This window comes from Humulus lupulus, chromosome 4 (assembly GCF_963169125.1).
Source record: "Humulus lupulus chromosome 4, drHumLupu1.1, whole genome shotgun sequence".
Taxonomy (NCBI): Eukaryota; Viridiplantae; Streptophyta; class Magnoliopsida; order Rosales; family Cannabaceae; genus Humulus; species Humulus lupulus.
Window position 1 is genome coordinate 54,083,732 of NC_084796.1, and position 14,930 is coordinate 54,098,661.

At 39.0% G+C, this 14,930-nt stretch overlaps 2 protein-coding genes across 2 annotated transcripts; one reads left to right on the forward strand and one right to left on the reverse strand.

The window, feature by feature from the left end:
• Window positions 1-8,588: 8,588 nt before the first annotated feature.
• Window positions 8,589-9,531, reverse strand: LOC133828969 (uncharacterized). Its single transcript, XM_062258978.1, has 2 exons — window positions 9,313-9,531; window positions 8,589-9,034 (listed from the first exon to the last, which is right to left on the reverse strand). The coding sequence occupies exons 1-2, from the start codon at window positions 9,431-9,433 to the stop codon at window positions 8,796-8,798; spliced, it is 360 nt and encodes a 119-aa protein (XP_062114962.1). The 5' UTR covers window positions 9,434-9,531; the 3' UTR covers window positions 8,589-8,795.
• Window positions 9,532-12,650: 3,119 nt separating this feature from the next.
• Window positions 12,651-14,423, forward strand: LOC133832184 (uncharacterized). Its single transcript, XM_062262560.1, has 3 exons — window positions 12,651-13,203; window positions 13,258-13,509; window positions 13,957-14,423. The coding sequence occupies exons 1-3, from the start codon at window positions 12,651-12,653 to the stop codon at window positions 14,421-14,423; spliced, it is 1,272 nt and encodes a 423-aa protein (XP_062118544.1).
• Window positions 14,424-14,930: the final 507 nt, after the last annotated feature.

The following is a 14,930-nucleotide window of genomic DNA, read 5'->3' on the forward strand; positions in this document are numbered from 1 at the left end:
GAGGCAGGTACCCTTGCCCTCTCCTCTTCTGCCAGTCGAGCAACGCAGCGGACTATCTCGGCTTGCCTTGCGTGTTCGGGAAGGTAGTTGAAGTTCGCCCCTTGGTTGTGTTTCCAGAAGTCATAAAAAAACTTACTCGTGGCGTTCTTGTACCTTTCCAAATTGCTAGCATTGGCTTTTTCAAGCTCCTCGATCTGGCCTTCCAAAGTTGTAGTCTCATGTCTGCTCGCAATCAACTCCTGCTCGAGCTTTTTAGCCTCGCGGTAGTTAATGCGGTTAGAATCTTTGAACTGGTCCCTTTGTTCGACGGCCTTATCCAGAGAATTTTGCTTCTCCTTCAACTGCTCAGCCAGTTTGTTCTTCTCCCCGAGCACCGCCTCAAGCTGTTCAGCGTATTTTTCTTCGGCAGCCTTGAGTTCGTCAGCATGCTGCTGCTCCAAAGATTTGGACTGCTCGGTGACGGTACCCAAGCATAGCCGACCGGCAGTAAAGGTTAGAAATGGCTGCGATCAGAGCAAAGATTAGACTCACTGTAGAATATAAAGGAAGCTATCTCAACAGAAAAAGATAACTTACACTGGAAAATTCATTCAAGGCGCGGGTTAGGATCTGGTGGATGTCCAATGTCTCAGTCTCAGTCGCAGCCATTGCCTCTCGACAACGGCCGTGCTTCACAATTTTTGCGACCCTGTCCTTGACCAATCTAAAGGCACGACTTGTTATGTTGCCCCCTGTGGAAGTAAGACCAGCCTGCTGAGTTTGGTCGGTTGGGGCCGGTGGAGACGGTGTTGACCCGACAGGAGCAGGGGGAGTCTGCTGCTCGTGAGGAGAAGGGGGTGGTGTTGCATTGGCTGAGGGTCCGTCCTCCGGGAGGCCTACAGTGCAAGATTTCTTAGCCTGAGGCATTTTACTACTTTCCCCAGGATGCCTCTTGCTCGCTTTCTTTTTGCTTGGGGGAGCTTCGGGAGCCTCAGGGGCGCTGTTTATGTCGAACACGCACTCAGAGTCCATTTCTGGAAAAAAAGAAAATATTCGAACAGTAAGATAGTATAAACAATTAAGTATGTTATGCCAGGAAAAGAAACAGAAAAAATTGTAAGTGAAATACCCGAGCTATCATTACTGGTCGCTACATTATATACTCTACTAGTCTTACACTCACTCTCTGGCATAAAGAAGGCTGAATCTAAATTTGGAGCGTACTTAAAATTGCCGTCCCCGTCAAATAAGTGACAGGGAATTGGCAAGCTGTCTAAGAGCGAGAGATAAGTACCGTTCTCGTCCGAAGATTCGTTGAGGGGATAGTGAGGTTCGATGGCCTTCTTTTTCCCTTTTCCCTTTGGGGTGGGGGGAGCAGCAGCCCACGGGGTGTTGGATAGTTCCCTGATTGTTACTCCAGTGGCCCTCCTCGGAAGGGTTTGTTCCACGTCCGGGTACTGATCGGGAACTTCTCCGCCAGTAGCACTCCCCGCTGTTGACTCTCTCATGTCCTGATGAGGGGCCAAAAGGCCGACCGGCCTAAGGTTAGCCTCTGTGACCAGATGCTTGACGCTTTTCTCCACATCAGTCATACTGGCCAAGAGGGCTGATCGTAACTCCATGTCAGGAGTGGGTTCTGGTCGCAGCCATGGGCCTGAAAGGCATTAAAATTCTAAGAAAGTGTAGAGGAAAAATTAAAGAAAGATTAATGACCAGTGGTATAAAGGTGTTGCCTCCTTGAGTAAATGCCAGATTGTTCGCGACCATGTCAGTCGTAAGGAAATACTCCTGGTAGTAGCTCCCCACGTTCGACATGTGAGTGGTGTCGGTCAGGAAGGTGCGCCCAGTTTCTTGATGACAAAAATGAAAAAACCCCGTACCTTCTTGGTTGGGGTTAGACTTGAGGTCGAACAGATAATTAACCTCATGGAGTGTTGGCACAGGCCATTTTTTGTGGCTATATAGGATATAGAGTGCTGCAAGCATTCTATAGCCATTGGGAGTTATTTGGAAAGGGGCGACCCCGAAGTAGTTGGCCACCCCTTGGAAGAATGGGTGAAGAGGCAAGGCAGCCCTTACCTCAATATGGTATCTCGACCAGGCACTAAAGGCGCCTCCGAGCAAGTTCACCCATTGGTCTTGATTGGGTCGAACTAATGTCACCCCCGGGAGTCCATATTTCCTAATGTAGTTGGCAATCATCCTGATCGTCACCCGGCTTTCAGAGACAACATACCATTCAACATCTAGTTGAATGGCATTTCGGGGCTGAGCATGAGTTTGGATATTGGGGTCAGGAATATTTTTTGCTCGACCATCAGTCGAGGGAATTTCAGCCCGAGGAACAGGCTGATTTGGAGGATTAGGAGTTTTCTTTTTCTGGGCTGTAGTTTTTGCTCGAGCCATATTTTGAATAAGGATAGATGGAGTGTTTGAAATGGCACGAGAAAAGGGAATGCAAGGTATTAGCGATGACGGTTGCTCCTCGTCCTCAAGCAGTTGAGCCAATAAGTCATCGTCGATGGGTCTTTCTCCTCCCCATGGATCTTGCATGAAAGCTGGGAACAGAGAAAGGGGGAGATAAGACATAAAGCTTAGAAGCTTGTGTTGAAAGTTGGGATAACGTTGTTTGCGTATAAAAATTATGTCTTTATACGACCAGCAACATTCTAACAAAAACACTAAGCTCTATACAAGCAGTTTGAAAAACAGATTGAAAAGCGGAAGTAAAAAGTTTTTCAGGAAAAAGCTTTTTCAACTTCGAATGGGAGGGAAAACCCCAGTTTTTATTCGATTTTACGCCCTATATCTACAATCTCGACTACCAAACTGGCTCCTAACTCCTACAAGAAAAAATTTCACTACCCTATCAATCATCTGTCAACATGCAAACAATCCCCATACATTTTCATCCAAGAACACGAAAGGGTTCAAAAATGAAAGCAAGCATAAGACAGTTTCGTATGGTAACTCAAAAGACAAGAAGGTTCGTGAAACTTACTCAGATAAAGATTGAAGTCCGAAGGTGAAAGCTTTTGAACATCCGAGTGTAGATGTTTGAAAATTGCTGGGCTCTGGAACACGAGTTCTTCAATGTTCTTCAAGAAAGCAAAAGTAGGTAAAAGGTGAAAATGAAAACTTGGGGGTCATTTATACTAGCCGAGGAGCGGTTACCAAGGTAATCATAAAGGGTAATTTTTCAAGGAATGGGGAAGCATGATAGCCGTCGGACACATTCTTGGGAAACCAAAAAGACATGATTAGACATGATTGGTCACCTTTATTGAGAAAGCATGGGCGGTTCTGACAGATTTCGTGGGGTATTCGAAGAGTCAGTTTCCTAAGTTTACTTATTTCTGGTCGCAATAAGTAAACTTGGGGGGCAAATGTTTACCCAAAAATGGTTATTGATGATGTGGAAAAGATTTCTCACACGTGGATTGACACATGGCGGAATTGAAGGACAAAGGTGATGTTCGGCTATCGACCAAAAGTACACCTCGTCATCAGTGATAATTTTTTATACAACCAGGCTGATCGAGAAGCCTGATTTATTTCCTTCTTGAGTTGTAATCTAATATTAACTGCATTTGAATATTTCTCCATAATTATCCTTGATACGCGATTATTAAGGAAAGATAGGACACGTTAGCATGTATAACCCTCCTTGAGCCTATAAATATGCATGAAATAGCTCAAGGAAAGGACTTTTGATTCATTAGCTTTTTTGCTTAAGATTGAGAGAGAAAGAGCTAAAGTGAGTTGTTCATCATCTTATTGTACTACATCTAAGGTTTGTGAAACTCAAGAACCCTAGTTCTTTGATCACAACTTTAAGATTCAATAATAACAATATCACTAAGTGGACGTAGGTCATTACCAATCACTGGGGCTGAACCACTATAATTTCTTGGTGTTTTTTCCTTTCCATTAGATTATCTTTTCAAGTATCGTTCCATATTTTTTCGTACATTTGACTCCGTGTCGTTGGCCAATTCGAGGGTCAACAAAATGGCTTTTGGATAAATACTTTTATTCATATCGGTCCTTGTCATATATAATCATATTATATAAAGCACATTTACCGAGATGTCTTACCACATCAATAATCCAAATCTAGATTATTTGTATCAACATGATACTCAGCAAACTGTACTTACAACCCCAATTAAAGAATTCCATAACTTCAATTTGTTGTTGACTATTTTTATTCATTCATGTGATCTTAATTCTCTCATACTAATACAAGATCACATCCTCAATAATGAATATGGAATTTTTCTGATATTTACAAAAATTATTCAAACAATAATTTAATAATCTAAATACAACAATAATAGACCATTGTATTTAATTATTCATCGAAATAATAAATGTCTTTTATATGCTTTTAGGACATACTCCTAACTTCATACACAAGTGTCTAATGGAGGTGGCCGCTCCAAACTCCACCAGGGCTGGACGACCCAAGATGGCGTTATATGCAAATGTGCAATCCACCACCACAAATGTGCAGTACTTGAAGGTCTGTTGAGGTACTTCTCCAAGTGTCACTGACAGCTTGATCTGTTCCATGGGAATCAAGCCTTCACCTGAGAACCCATAAACTATTGAGGTGCATGGAGACAGATCACTTGTCATCAGTCTGATCTTCTAGAAGGCTGTCTTAAACAGGATGTTCACTGAACTCCCGTTATCCACCAGAATCCTTGCTACCATCTTATAAGAAATCTGGCTCTCGATCATCAACGGATAATGGTGGGAGAAGTGCACTCTCTAAGCATCGTCTTCAGAGAATTTTATGATTTGGTCCATCATCTGAGTATCTGTGTTGGGAGTTAGGACAGTGCTAGCTATTCATCATTGTGATTGAGAGCGTGCACATATCTGTTCTATGAGCCCGTCGAGGTGCCCCCTGGTGGGGTCCTCCAGATATGGTCCCCACTCTTTCGTTGACCATAGGAGGTCGCCATTGGCTGCTAGGTAGCTGGAACTTGGCCTTGAGCTTGTGGAGGTGCCACCTATTGGTGTAGAGGTTGTGCTCTAGCTAGAGCTTGAGCTGGGCATTCTCCCACTCTGGAATACTGGTGGAGATGCCCTAATTTGATGTTGTTCTCAATCTCATCACAAAGTTTTCTACCTTTGTTGGTGTGATGTCCAACGTCGTAGTGAAATTTTCAGAACTTTGTATACTCTCCGTTCTCATTCCCTCCAAATAGGCTAGGGCTTCCGATAGTGGATTTGCTGCTCCATGGCAGTAAATATGTAATCGCGAGAATCCACCAAGTCGGTGTATCGAAATACTGAGTAGTGTACTTCTCCTTTAGAGCACCAGTTATCTTGGGCTTTATATATCCTCGACCTTTTCCTCTGCGTTAATTCCCGCTTGGACCCTCGCTAGGCACGACTGACTGGCGTGGGAGTAGCTGTTCCAGCAATGAAGGTAGGCTGAAAAGAACTAAACCTAGTGGGAGCTACTTTGTACCAGACGGGCATGGTACTGTAGCTTCCCTGAGGGATAACTAGACTATATTGCAGGGCACCCATTACACTTGTTTGAACAGGAGTGTAAGGCGAGAATTGAGGACCTGTAACTGTAGCAGTAGGGATGGTGGGAGTGGGCATGGAGATTGGTCTTCCAAAAGCTCTGATTCGGACATCCTCCCAATGTATGTATTCTTGGGCTTGAAGAATGAAATCATTGAGCATGTTGTATCCGCGCCTTTGTAGGTTGTCTCAGAGAGGAGAACCTGGTCGGATACCAGCTTGCAAAGCCATAAGTTGTTGACTGTCATCGACTCTCTTGGTCCTTGCAACTTCTTCTTTAAAGTGTTTTATGTTCTCTTTAAGGGTTTTAAATGGTCCCTGCTTAATGTTAGCCAAAGCATTGACCACGAAGTGAACCTTCCAAGCGGCTATAAATTGTCTTCAGAAGGCAGCTGGGAGTTGATTCTAGGAGTGGATGGAACTTAACTTGTGCATTTTGAACCACTCGTTTGTTGGTCCCGTCGATGTTAACGAGGAAGCAGTGGCATCTGACATCCTCAGAGACGCGGTGCACCGACATCATTGTATTGAACTTGAACAGATGGTCAGAGGGATCTGTACTCCACTGTAAAGAGTGATGTCTGGCATCTGGAAGCCTCGAGGTAACGGGGCTTCGACGATGTGTGGAGCACACGGCTCCCTGTCTTCATCTTCCGAGTTGGAGTCTTGTCCTTGCCTATGAGCCATCTTTAACATGTTATTTTTTTATGCACATAGAGGATTGTGATTGGCACTTTGTGCTGGGTATGCCCCCTGGTCGGGCATAGCTTCTCGCCTCTGAGAATTAAGATTGTCTCGGAGGTCCAATTGTGAATGTCTCCTGGGAAGTTCCTTTGGAGCTACTCCATTTCTGCGAGCATCCAAGTTCTCTCGCAGGTCGAACTGTGAGTTCGTGCGACAACCTTCTCCAAGGAATCCAACTTCTGTTTCCCCATCTGATTCTACGTTATCGTTATTAACCGAGACACTGATTCATTGTCCTTGGTTTACGGAACTTCTTTTCTATTGGCTCCGTGTCTGGGATTTCCGGGGTTGGTGAAGCACGAAAGGAATCCCTCCTCCAGGCTTGACATGGTTAGTCGTAGTGTGCCTGGGTGGAAGACCCTAGGCCTTGCGAGCGTTGTTGGCTTTACTATTTCCTTGAACCCCATGAGGCTCTTGGTCATTGGCCCTCCTTGGGACATCGATGGGCTCGGAAGCCCGATGAGTCCTCTTTTGATTCTAGGGAGCCTTGTCCTTGTCCTCCCTCGATACTAGAGGCACGGGTGGTACTACAGCTGGGTGCGCAGGTGGCATGCCAGCTGGCTATTCTTTCACAGCATCAGCGGGGTGCGAGGATGGCACCCTCGCTGGTTGCACATGTGGCATTCCAGCTGGGTGCTCAGGTTGCACGCCAGTTGGTTGCCTAGGTGGTACTTCGCCTTTCTCCTTCATCGCGTTAACCACCTCCTGTAAGGCAGTGATACTACCCTTCTAAGCCTATATTTCTTGTTGTTGGGAGGTTACTTGACCTTTAAGGGCCACCAATTCTGGTGGCTCCTCCGCCTGGTACAACTGTGAGTAGTTACCCTCATAGTAGTCGTCTCCGTCAGTTCCGGATTAGCTGGTGGAGGTGGCCGGCTAGGTTCTCCTCCCACTTCGGCGGTGGGGGGAATTCTTCTGTAATATTTCTTCTGGTGTTCACCATTGCTGCGACTCAAAGCTTTCATCAAGCTCTCAATGAAAGCACCAAAATGTTGACTAGCAATTTCGCTAATAACTAATTATAAAAAGCTTAAAGAAAACAAAGGTTAAGGCAAGGGGTTTTTACGTAGTTTAGGTTATAAATAAACCCTATTCAATGAGTCACTTGTATTAGAATGAGAAATCTTGGAGGTATCAAGCTTCTATGGAGGTTTCAAGTAGCGTTTTTCCAATGCTCTATATACCAAAATCTAGGATCCTTTACAATGTGAGCCCTACTCCTATTTATAGATGGTTGAGGGCAATTAACTTCACTATTGGGAATTTATTACAACCATTCTCCCTTAATGGGGACTTAAATACATAATAAATGGTAAATTCCAATAGTTAATGTGATGTTGGGCCCCTGCATATCTCAGTGGGCCCAATACAAGGTATCAGCCCACTACTTTATGGGGCAACACGCTACTGACAGCATCAGACGGATAGCTGCACGATAATCCATGTTAGGCGATGTTTTGAGACATCTTGCTTGTCGCTTGTACATGATCGACACCACAAGTTGTATGAAGAAGCAATTACTTCTTAATGTGTGTCAGATGTCATATTACAAAATCACAGACAACATCACACATTATAAAATAATTACATGACATATTTATAAAAATAAGTTAAACATAAACATTGTCTATAGTTAAAAAAAATATTGTAAATGATAACTTTCTAAATCACAAACTACCCTACTTAATATTCTAGCATGATATATTTCAAAGCACACCTTAACGTTCGAAAAAGAAACTTATTATTTTTTTTAATAGATGAAAGATGTTATTCTACTTTGATACCCGACCACACTCTTTGTAACCTCAAAAAGCCAGAGATTGTAGAATTTCCCTTACAAAATACACAACTTTTCTTTTGTTATTATAAAATTTCTCTATTTTTTTAACATTGGTTTTAAAAATTATAATTCTTTTTTTGTTTTTAGTACCCTATGTATTTTGTCTTTTAAATTCTGTTGTATATATTTTTTAGAAAAGTATTTTTCCGGTTGAAATGTACTAAGTAGCACTATATGGACGTGATATTTCAGCATAAAGATTAGAAATATTATTAAAATAAAGCCACATAACATTAGAATGCCTCGTTTCTTAAACCTAGACCATTAGATGAACTAAAATATACAAATTAATTTAATTTTGGAAATTTTTTTTGTGGTTATTTCTCTTGTCATTAGTGTATGAATAGCTAGTCAATACAGATCTATTACGAACGACTGTATAAATATACTTACATATTAGTAAAAAACAATCTGTCCTGGATGGCTTGAATATATATAATACATGATTTTAATTCTCATATACTATATTAAAAAGTACTAAACCGAATTTTATATTTTATTTAAAATGATAAGCTTACACTTTTTCCGTACATATAGGAGCCTCAACATACATGGGAACATGTGATTGAGGCAATCAAGGTAAGCATGTGGATACATGATAGAAACAACCTAAGCATTGAGATGGCACAAACATAAGTAGGAGTACACTATATACATATATATATATATATCATATATGCAGCACTCAATCATTCTTGTAAATAAGAAGATTCTCAAATTTAATAGCAGTGGAAGGGCTGGGAGGGCAGCTTTTTGGGCATGCCTGGACCTCATAGGCGCAGAAACAACGGGGGCACAAAGACAGGTCGCAATAGCAATTTCCACTACAGGTTGATGGACACTCTCCTCTTCTCGTGTCTCTACGAATACACAACAGATTCCCAGATTCTACGTTGCAGTCGCAGCTTGCACATGTCGTTGGTCCTGAAAAATATACGTATATTTTTTTTTCAAATTTAAGAAATGAAAAGGGCACTCTATTTATCCGAGTGAATAATATATTAGCTAAGAAAAATGTCAATTATAGTTTACGATTTACACTTTCCCCATGCGCTAGAGCTCGGTTGGAGTCTTTTACTGTTTTATCCATACAACTTTCGTTTTTTTTTTTTTTGAAAGAAAGTAACCCTTTTTGGCCCCTGATGTGAATTTTTAATGAGACTAACTTACATTTTCATATACACTATATGTTATATACATACCAACTGGTGGACAAAAGAGAGAAGGAGAATTATCAAAGAGCCCCAAAAGGTTAACACGACCATGAGTTGCAGCCACAAGACCTAACAGTAGCAACGCAAGGAAAGCCTTGTTGAAAGCCATGAATGAGTAGTGATGTTGACTAGTGAAACCTGAAGAAACTAGCTCGGAGGATGCCTAAGATGTGGAAACAAGGGTGTTCGTAGCACCTATATATAACAGGTAATTAACTTTGGATGTTCATTAATTTATTTAAGGAATAATATATGGAGATAATTCATCCATCGGTTTTTTTTTTAATCACGTGTAAATTGTTTCTACCAACCAAAGTTTCTTGTTTTGTCTTTCGTATTGAAATGTGCGACAGCCTTACGGTGGTACGTCGCTGGAAAAGGAGGGAAGCTCTTCTCGATGCTCCTTTTTTTACTCTATATATCTACTCCGTTTATAATAAGCATGTATAGTCAATTCTACCCTTCTTTTTCTGCTACCCTAGAATCCTATCCGTTGGTATTGTAAAAACATGAGTGATCTAAACCATTCACAGGATATACAAATTAAAAAATATCTCCTAATGTTTACTTTGAAAACTGTGTAATACTTATCATTTTGCTTTAATTAATAGGATTAGGAAAAATAGTACCCTCTCGAATTTGAAAAAGAGTGTTGATATTTGATATTTTATAAAGTAGCTGTATCTCAAGATATTTATAAAATTCAAACGAGGACTGTACCAATTGTACGAGATCTACTTGTGTTTTGGCACTACTGTTAGCCTTATTAGAGCAACTCTACTTTCCATGGACAAAGAAGTGGCTTATTTACAGGTTATGGGATTGGTTGATGACTTAGCGATACAGAGAATGATGTCTTTTCAAATTTGAAGTAGTTGTTGCCTAATAGAAGCAACAGTTGCTATTTTTTTATTTTTTTTAATTTTGCATATATCTCTTATATCTTATATATATAATCAATTTGTAGATAACGAAAATGATTGGTTTTAACGATTTTTTATTTTTTTAATGTTAACTTTAACGGAATATTCTTATATTTAAGGGCAGTTTGTAAATATCAATTAAACTTAAATAAAATAAAATAAAATAAAATAAATTATCTCAAAAATTAAAATATGATATTTTTGAGATATTTTATAATAATAATTATGTAAAAATAATAAATAATTAAACAAATTAAAATAAGATATTTTTGAGATATTTTACAGTGATAATTATTTAAAAATAATAAATAATTAAATAAATTAAAATATGATATTTTTTAAATATTTTATAATGATAATTATTTTAAAATAATAAAATTATACGTTTTATAACTTAAATAAAATTTAATTAAACTCACTTATTAGAATAATATCATATTAAACATATAATATAATCTGCTTTCAATTAGCAATAATTGTATTTAAAAAAAACTAGCAAGAAACTTAAATTTAAAATCCACGAGTAATATTTAATATTACATTAAACATATAATATATAATCTCTGGTTGTCACTCCCAAATTTAAAAACTATAACAAACATAAACTTAAACAAAAATAAATAAATTATTTAATTAAAATAGGATATTTATTTAAAATTGATATGACATTGATATAAATTTAATAAAAATAATTAATAAATTCTATAAATAAAACTAAAGAAATGTGCATTGCACATTACTTATATCTAGTATATATTATATATGTATGTAAAATATTACCGTTGATGTAAAAAAACGGTCTAAATTATTACCGTTTATATTATTGTTAGCACACAATATATTAAATTTTTTTCTTCTATAAATACTCATCTATTTCACTCAATTTTCACACTATTTCATACATTTTTCTTCCAAATTATCAATATCACAAAATTTCTTTTCTTACCAATTGTTATCCCCACAAATTGGAGATCGATGACATGGCAATAGAGGTGACAAGTGGCAGTACATGGTCCGTAAAAGACACATTAATAAGTCAATAAATATATTGGCTCCTCAGAGTTGTGATAAAGTGATATGGCTTAGGAGTAGCCGAGTAGACCATGGATGTGCCATGTTAGACCAGAGATGTGTCATGTTAGACCAGAGATGTGCCATGTTAGACCAGAGAAATGTCATGCTAGACCAGAAGATGTGCCATGTTAGACCAGAGATGTGTCATGCTAGACCAGAGATGTGTCATGACCGACCAGTCAGGTGCTTGTCCTACCAACTAAGTGCATGACTGCCCAGTCATAGAGTATACTGGCGTGCACATAAGGTATACTGGCGTGCACTTCAACAGTATACTAGCGTGCACATAGAGTATATTGGCGTGCACTTCAACAGTATACTGGCGTGCGCATAGAGTATACTGGCGTGCACATAAGGTATACTGGCGTGCACTTCAACACAAGAAATCTGCCCAGTGAAGGTGTGTTCGACCAGATTGAAGGTGATATGGATCAACTAGATAGAGCATGACTACGTCAAGATTCCCAGAAACAGCTTCAACAAGAATCGGTCTTAGCTTACTCGGAAATCTATCATTCTTCCCACAAATTTGGTGTTCTGTTACATTTTGAATATTAATGTAATTTAAATATAATGAGAATAATAAAATATCTCGATTATGGGGATATCATCTGTACGATCCTAAGCCTATAAATACAAGGCTTATGGCTCATAAACGGGGCTCTTACTTTTGGAAATTTTGGGTCTGAATTTTCTAGAGAGAGAAAGTGCTTGTATCTGAAAGAATTATTGTATTCTTGTATTCTTGTAATCTGTACTTAAGAAACTCAGTTGGCTCAGTTCATCTGATCTTGAGTACAGATCTATAATCACAACTCTAAGTGGATTAGGCTATTACCAACACATTGGGGCTGAACCACTATAAAAATTGCGTGTGTTATTTACTTTCTTTATAAAATCGTCTGTGTCGTTTATTTTCTCTTGAAGGTTTTATCGTTTTTGATGTTCTCACGTCGTTGGCCAAAAACGCGGTCAACACCAATGGATTCCCAAAATTCTCCATATACCAACACCCAAAATCCAAATTTTCAATATTCAGAAATTTTTCAAAATTCATCATATTCTCCACATACCAACCTCCAAAATCCAAATTTTCAATATTCTCATTTCAATCAAAATTTTCAAAATACTCCTTCTACTAATCCCCAAAATCCAAATTTTCAGTATTCTCAATTTAACCAAAGTTTTCCAAATTCTCAAAATTATCCCATATCCTCTTACCCTTTCCAAAATTTTGGCTCTTTTGAGACGCCCCAACAAGATTCATTCTTCACACAACCAAATTCACTACCATATGTCTTTCATATGTCTTCCCTACACTAACCCGAAATGGTTTCAAGAAATTACAAGCCAAGTATGGAAAAGTCTAGTATTGATTTGAATCGTGAAACAACATCGATATCTATCTCTGAAACCCAACCTGAACATGGTGTTGAAGGGTTGGAAAATGTATTTCTACACAATGAAGATGAATCAAGGCATAAAGGTAAAGTCAAATGGAGCAAGGAAGCCACTATACTTCTGATAAGTGGATGGCTTAATACATCTAAGGATGCCATTGTGGAGAATGACCAAACTTCTACACATTTCTGGGCTCGGATGGCAGAATACTACAACACCAACCAAAAAGGCTCGCAAGCAAGAACTGGAAGGCAATGCAAAGATCATTGGAACAAGATGAATCAAAAGGTCGCGTGTTTCAATGGGTGTTATAAACGAGTACAACATGCACATCACAGTGGTTGGTCCGATGAGAGAATTCTTGAGAATGCACATCAATTGTACAAATATGAAAATAACAACTCAAATTTTCTGCTTGTGGACTGTTGGAGATTGTTAAAGGATGAGCCGAAATGGAATACAATGTACCAACCAAAAGGTGGTAAGAGAACAAAGGTGTGAGAATCAGGGGCATTTACTTCTTCTTCCAATGCAGACATCAGTGATGGTGAAGTATGTGAAGTGCGCCTTACTGGCCAAAAGGCAGCAAAGAGAAAATGGAAGGAAAAAAAAGACACACATACTAGATTTATAGAGATTAGTGAACGGAAAGCATCTGAATTGGAGAAATTGGTGGCGATAAAGGAGAAAGAGACAGAAGATAATAGGATGACAAAATACGTGGATTATCTCATCATGGACACGTCGCACATGACTCCTGAACAAAAGAAAGATCATGAAAACGTGTGTACTTATATTAAGAATAATATCTTGAAGTTGTAATTGCTATGTATTTTTATCAACCGCATTATTATGTATTTTATTTTATTTAAATAAATTATCCTTTATTTTAACGGCTACATTCTAACGGCTATATTTTAACGTCTACATTTTAACGACTATATTTTAACGACTACATTTTAACAACTACATTTTAACGGCTACATTTTAACGACTATATTTTAATGGCTACATTTTAACGGCTATATTTAAACGGCTATATTTTAACGGCTACATTTATATTTTAACGGCTACATATATATGTCACCATGTCTATAAATACCAAATTTCAATCTTCTTTTTTTCTCAACTCTCCATTCAATCCTTCATTTTACTCTCTCATTCATCTTTCATTCCCAAATATCATATACTCTAAGTTCGTTAATGAATTTGCCAAATTCTCCGAATCCATAAGACAATATGAGTCTAGAGGATATCATAATTGCAGAGTGTACTGACGATCATGATGATCAATATTTCAAAGCGCTCATGGATGGGGGTAGCTCAACAAGACAAGGAAGAAAGAGAGCCCACATTGATAGGGGTCATGTAGAAGGACACCAACGTTTGTTCGATGACTACTTTTCTGATGAACCGGTGTATACAGAATATGAATTTCGAAGAAGATTTAGAATGCGTAGACATGTATTCCTACGCATAGTGCAAGCTTTAGAAAATCGTTCGGAGTATTTCCATATGAGGTTTGATGCAATCGGTAGAAGGGGGATTTCGCCATTACAGAAGTGCACTGCTGCTATGCGAATGTTGGCATATGGAGCGCCTGCCGATTATGTTGATGAGTATGTTCGAATTGGTGAAACTACCGCTATTGAATGTCTATTCAATTTCGTTCGAGGATTGAATGATATTTTTGGGACTTAATATTTAAGACGGCTTAATGCTGGGGACATTCGTCGCTTACTTCAAATGGGCGAGGTGCGTGGTTTTCCAGGCATGTTGGGAAGCATTGATTGTATGCACTGGGAATGGAAAAATTGCCCAGTTGCATGGAAAGACCAATTCACGCGAGGTGATCACGGCAGACCAACAATCATGCTCGAAGCAGTTGCGTCACAAGATCTTTGGATATGGCATGCATTTTTTGGTGTTCCAGGATCCAATAATGATCTCAACGTGTTAAATCAATCCTCATTATTCACTGATATCTTACAAGGGCAAGCTCTGAGAGTTGAGTTTACGATAAATGGCACACAATACAACAAGGGGTACTATCTAGCATATGGTATCTATCCAGAGTGGGGTACATTTATTAAAACTATCCCACTGCCTCAAGGAGAGAAAAGAAAATTATTTGCCCGATGCCAATAAGCGGTACGCAAAGATGTTGAGCGAGCATTCATAGTACTTCATTCTTGTTTTGCTATTGTA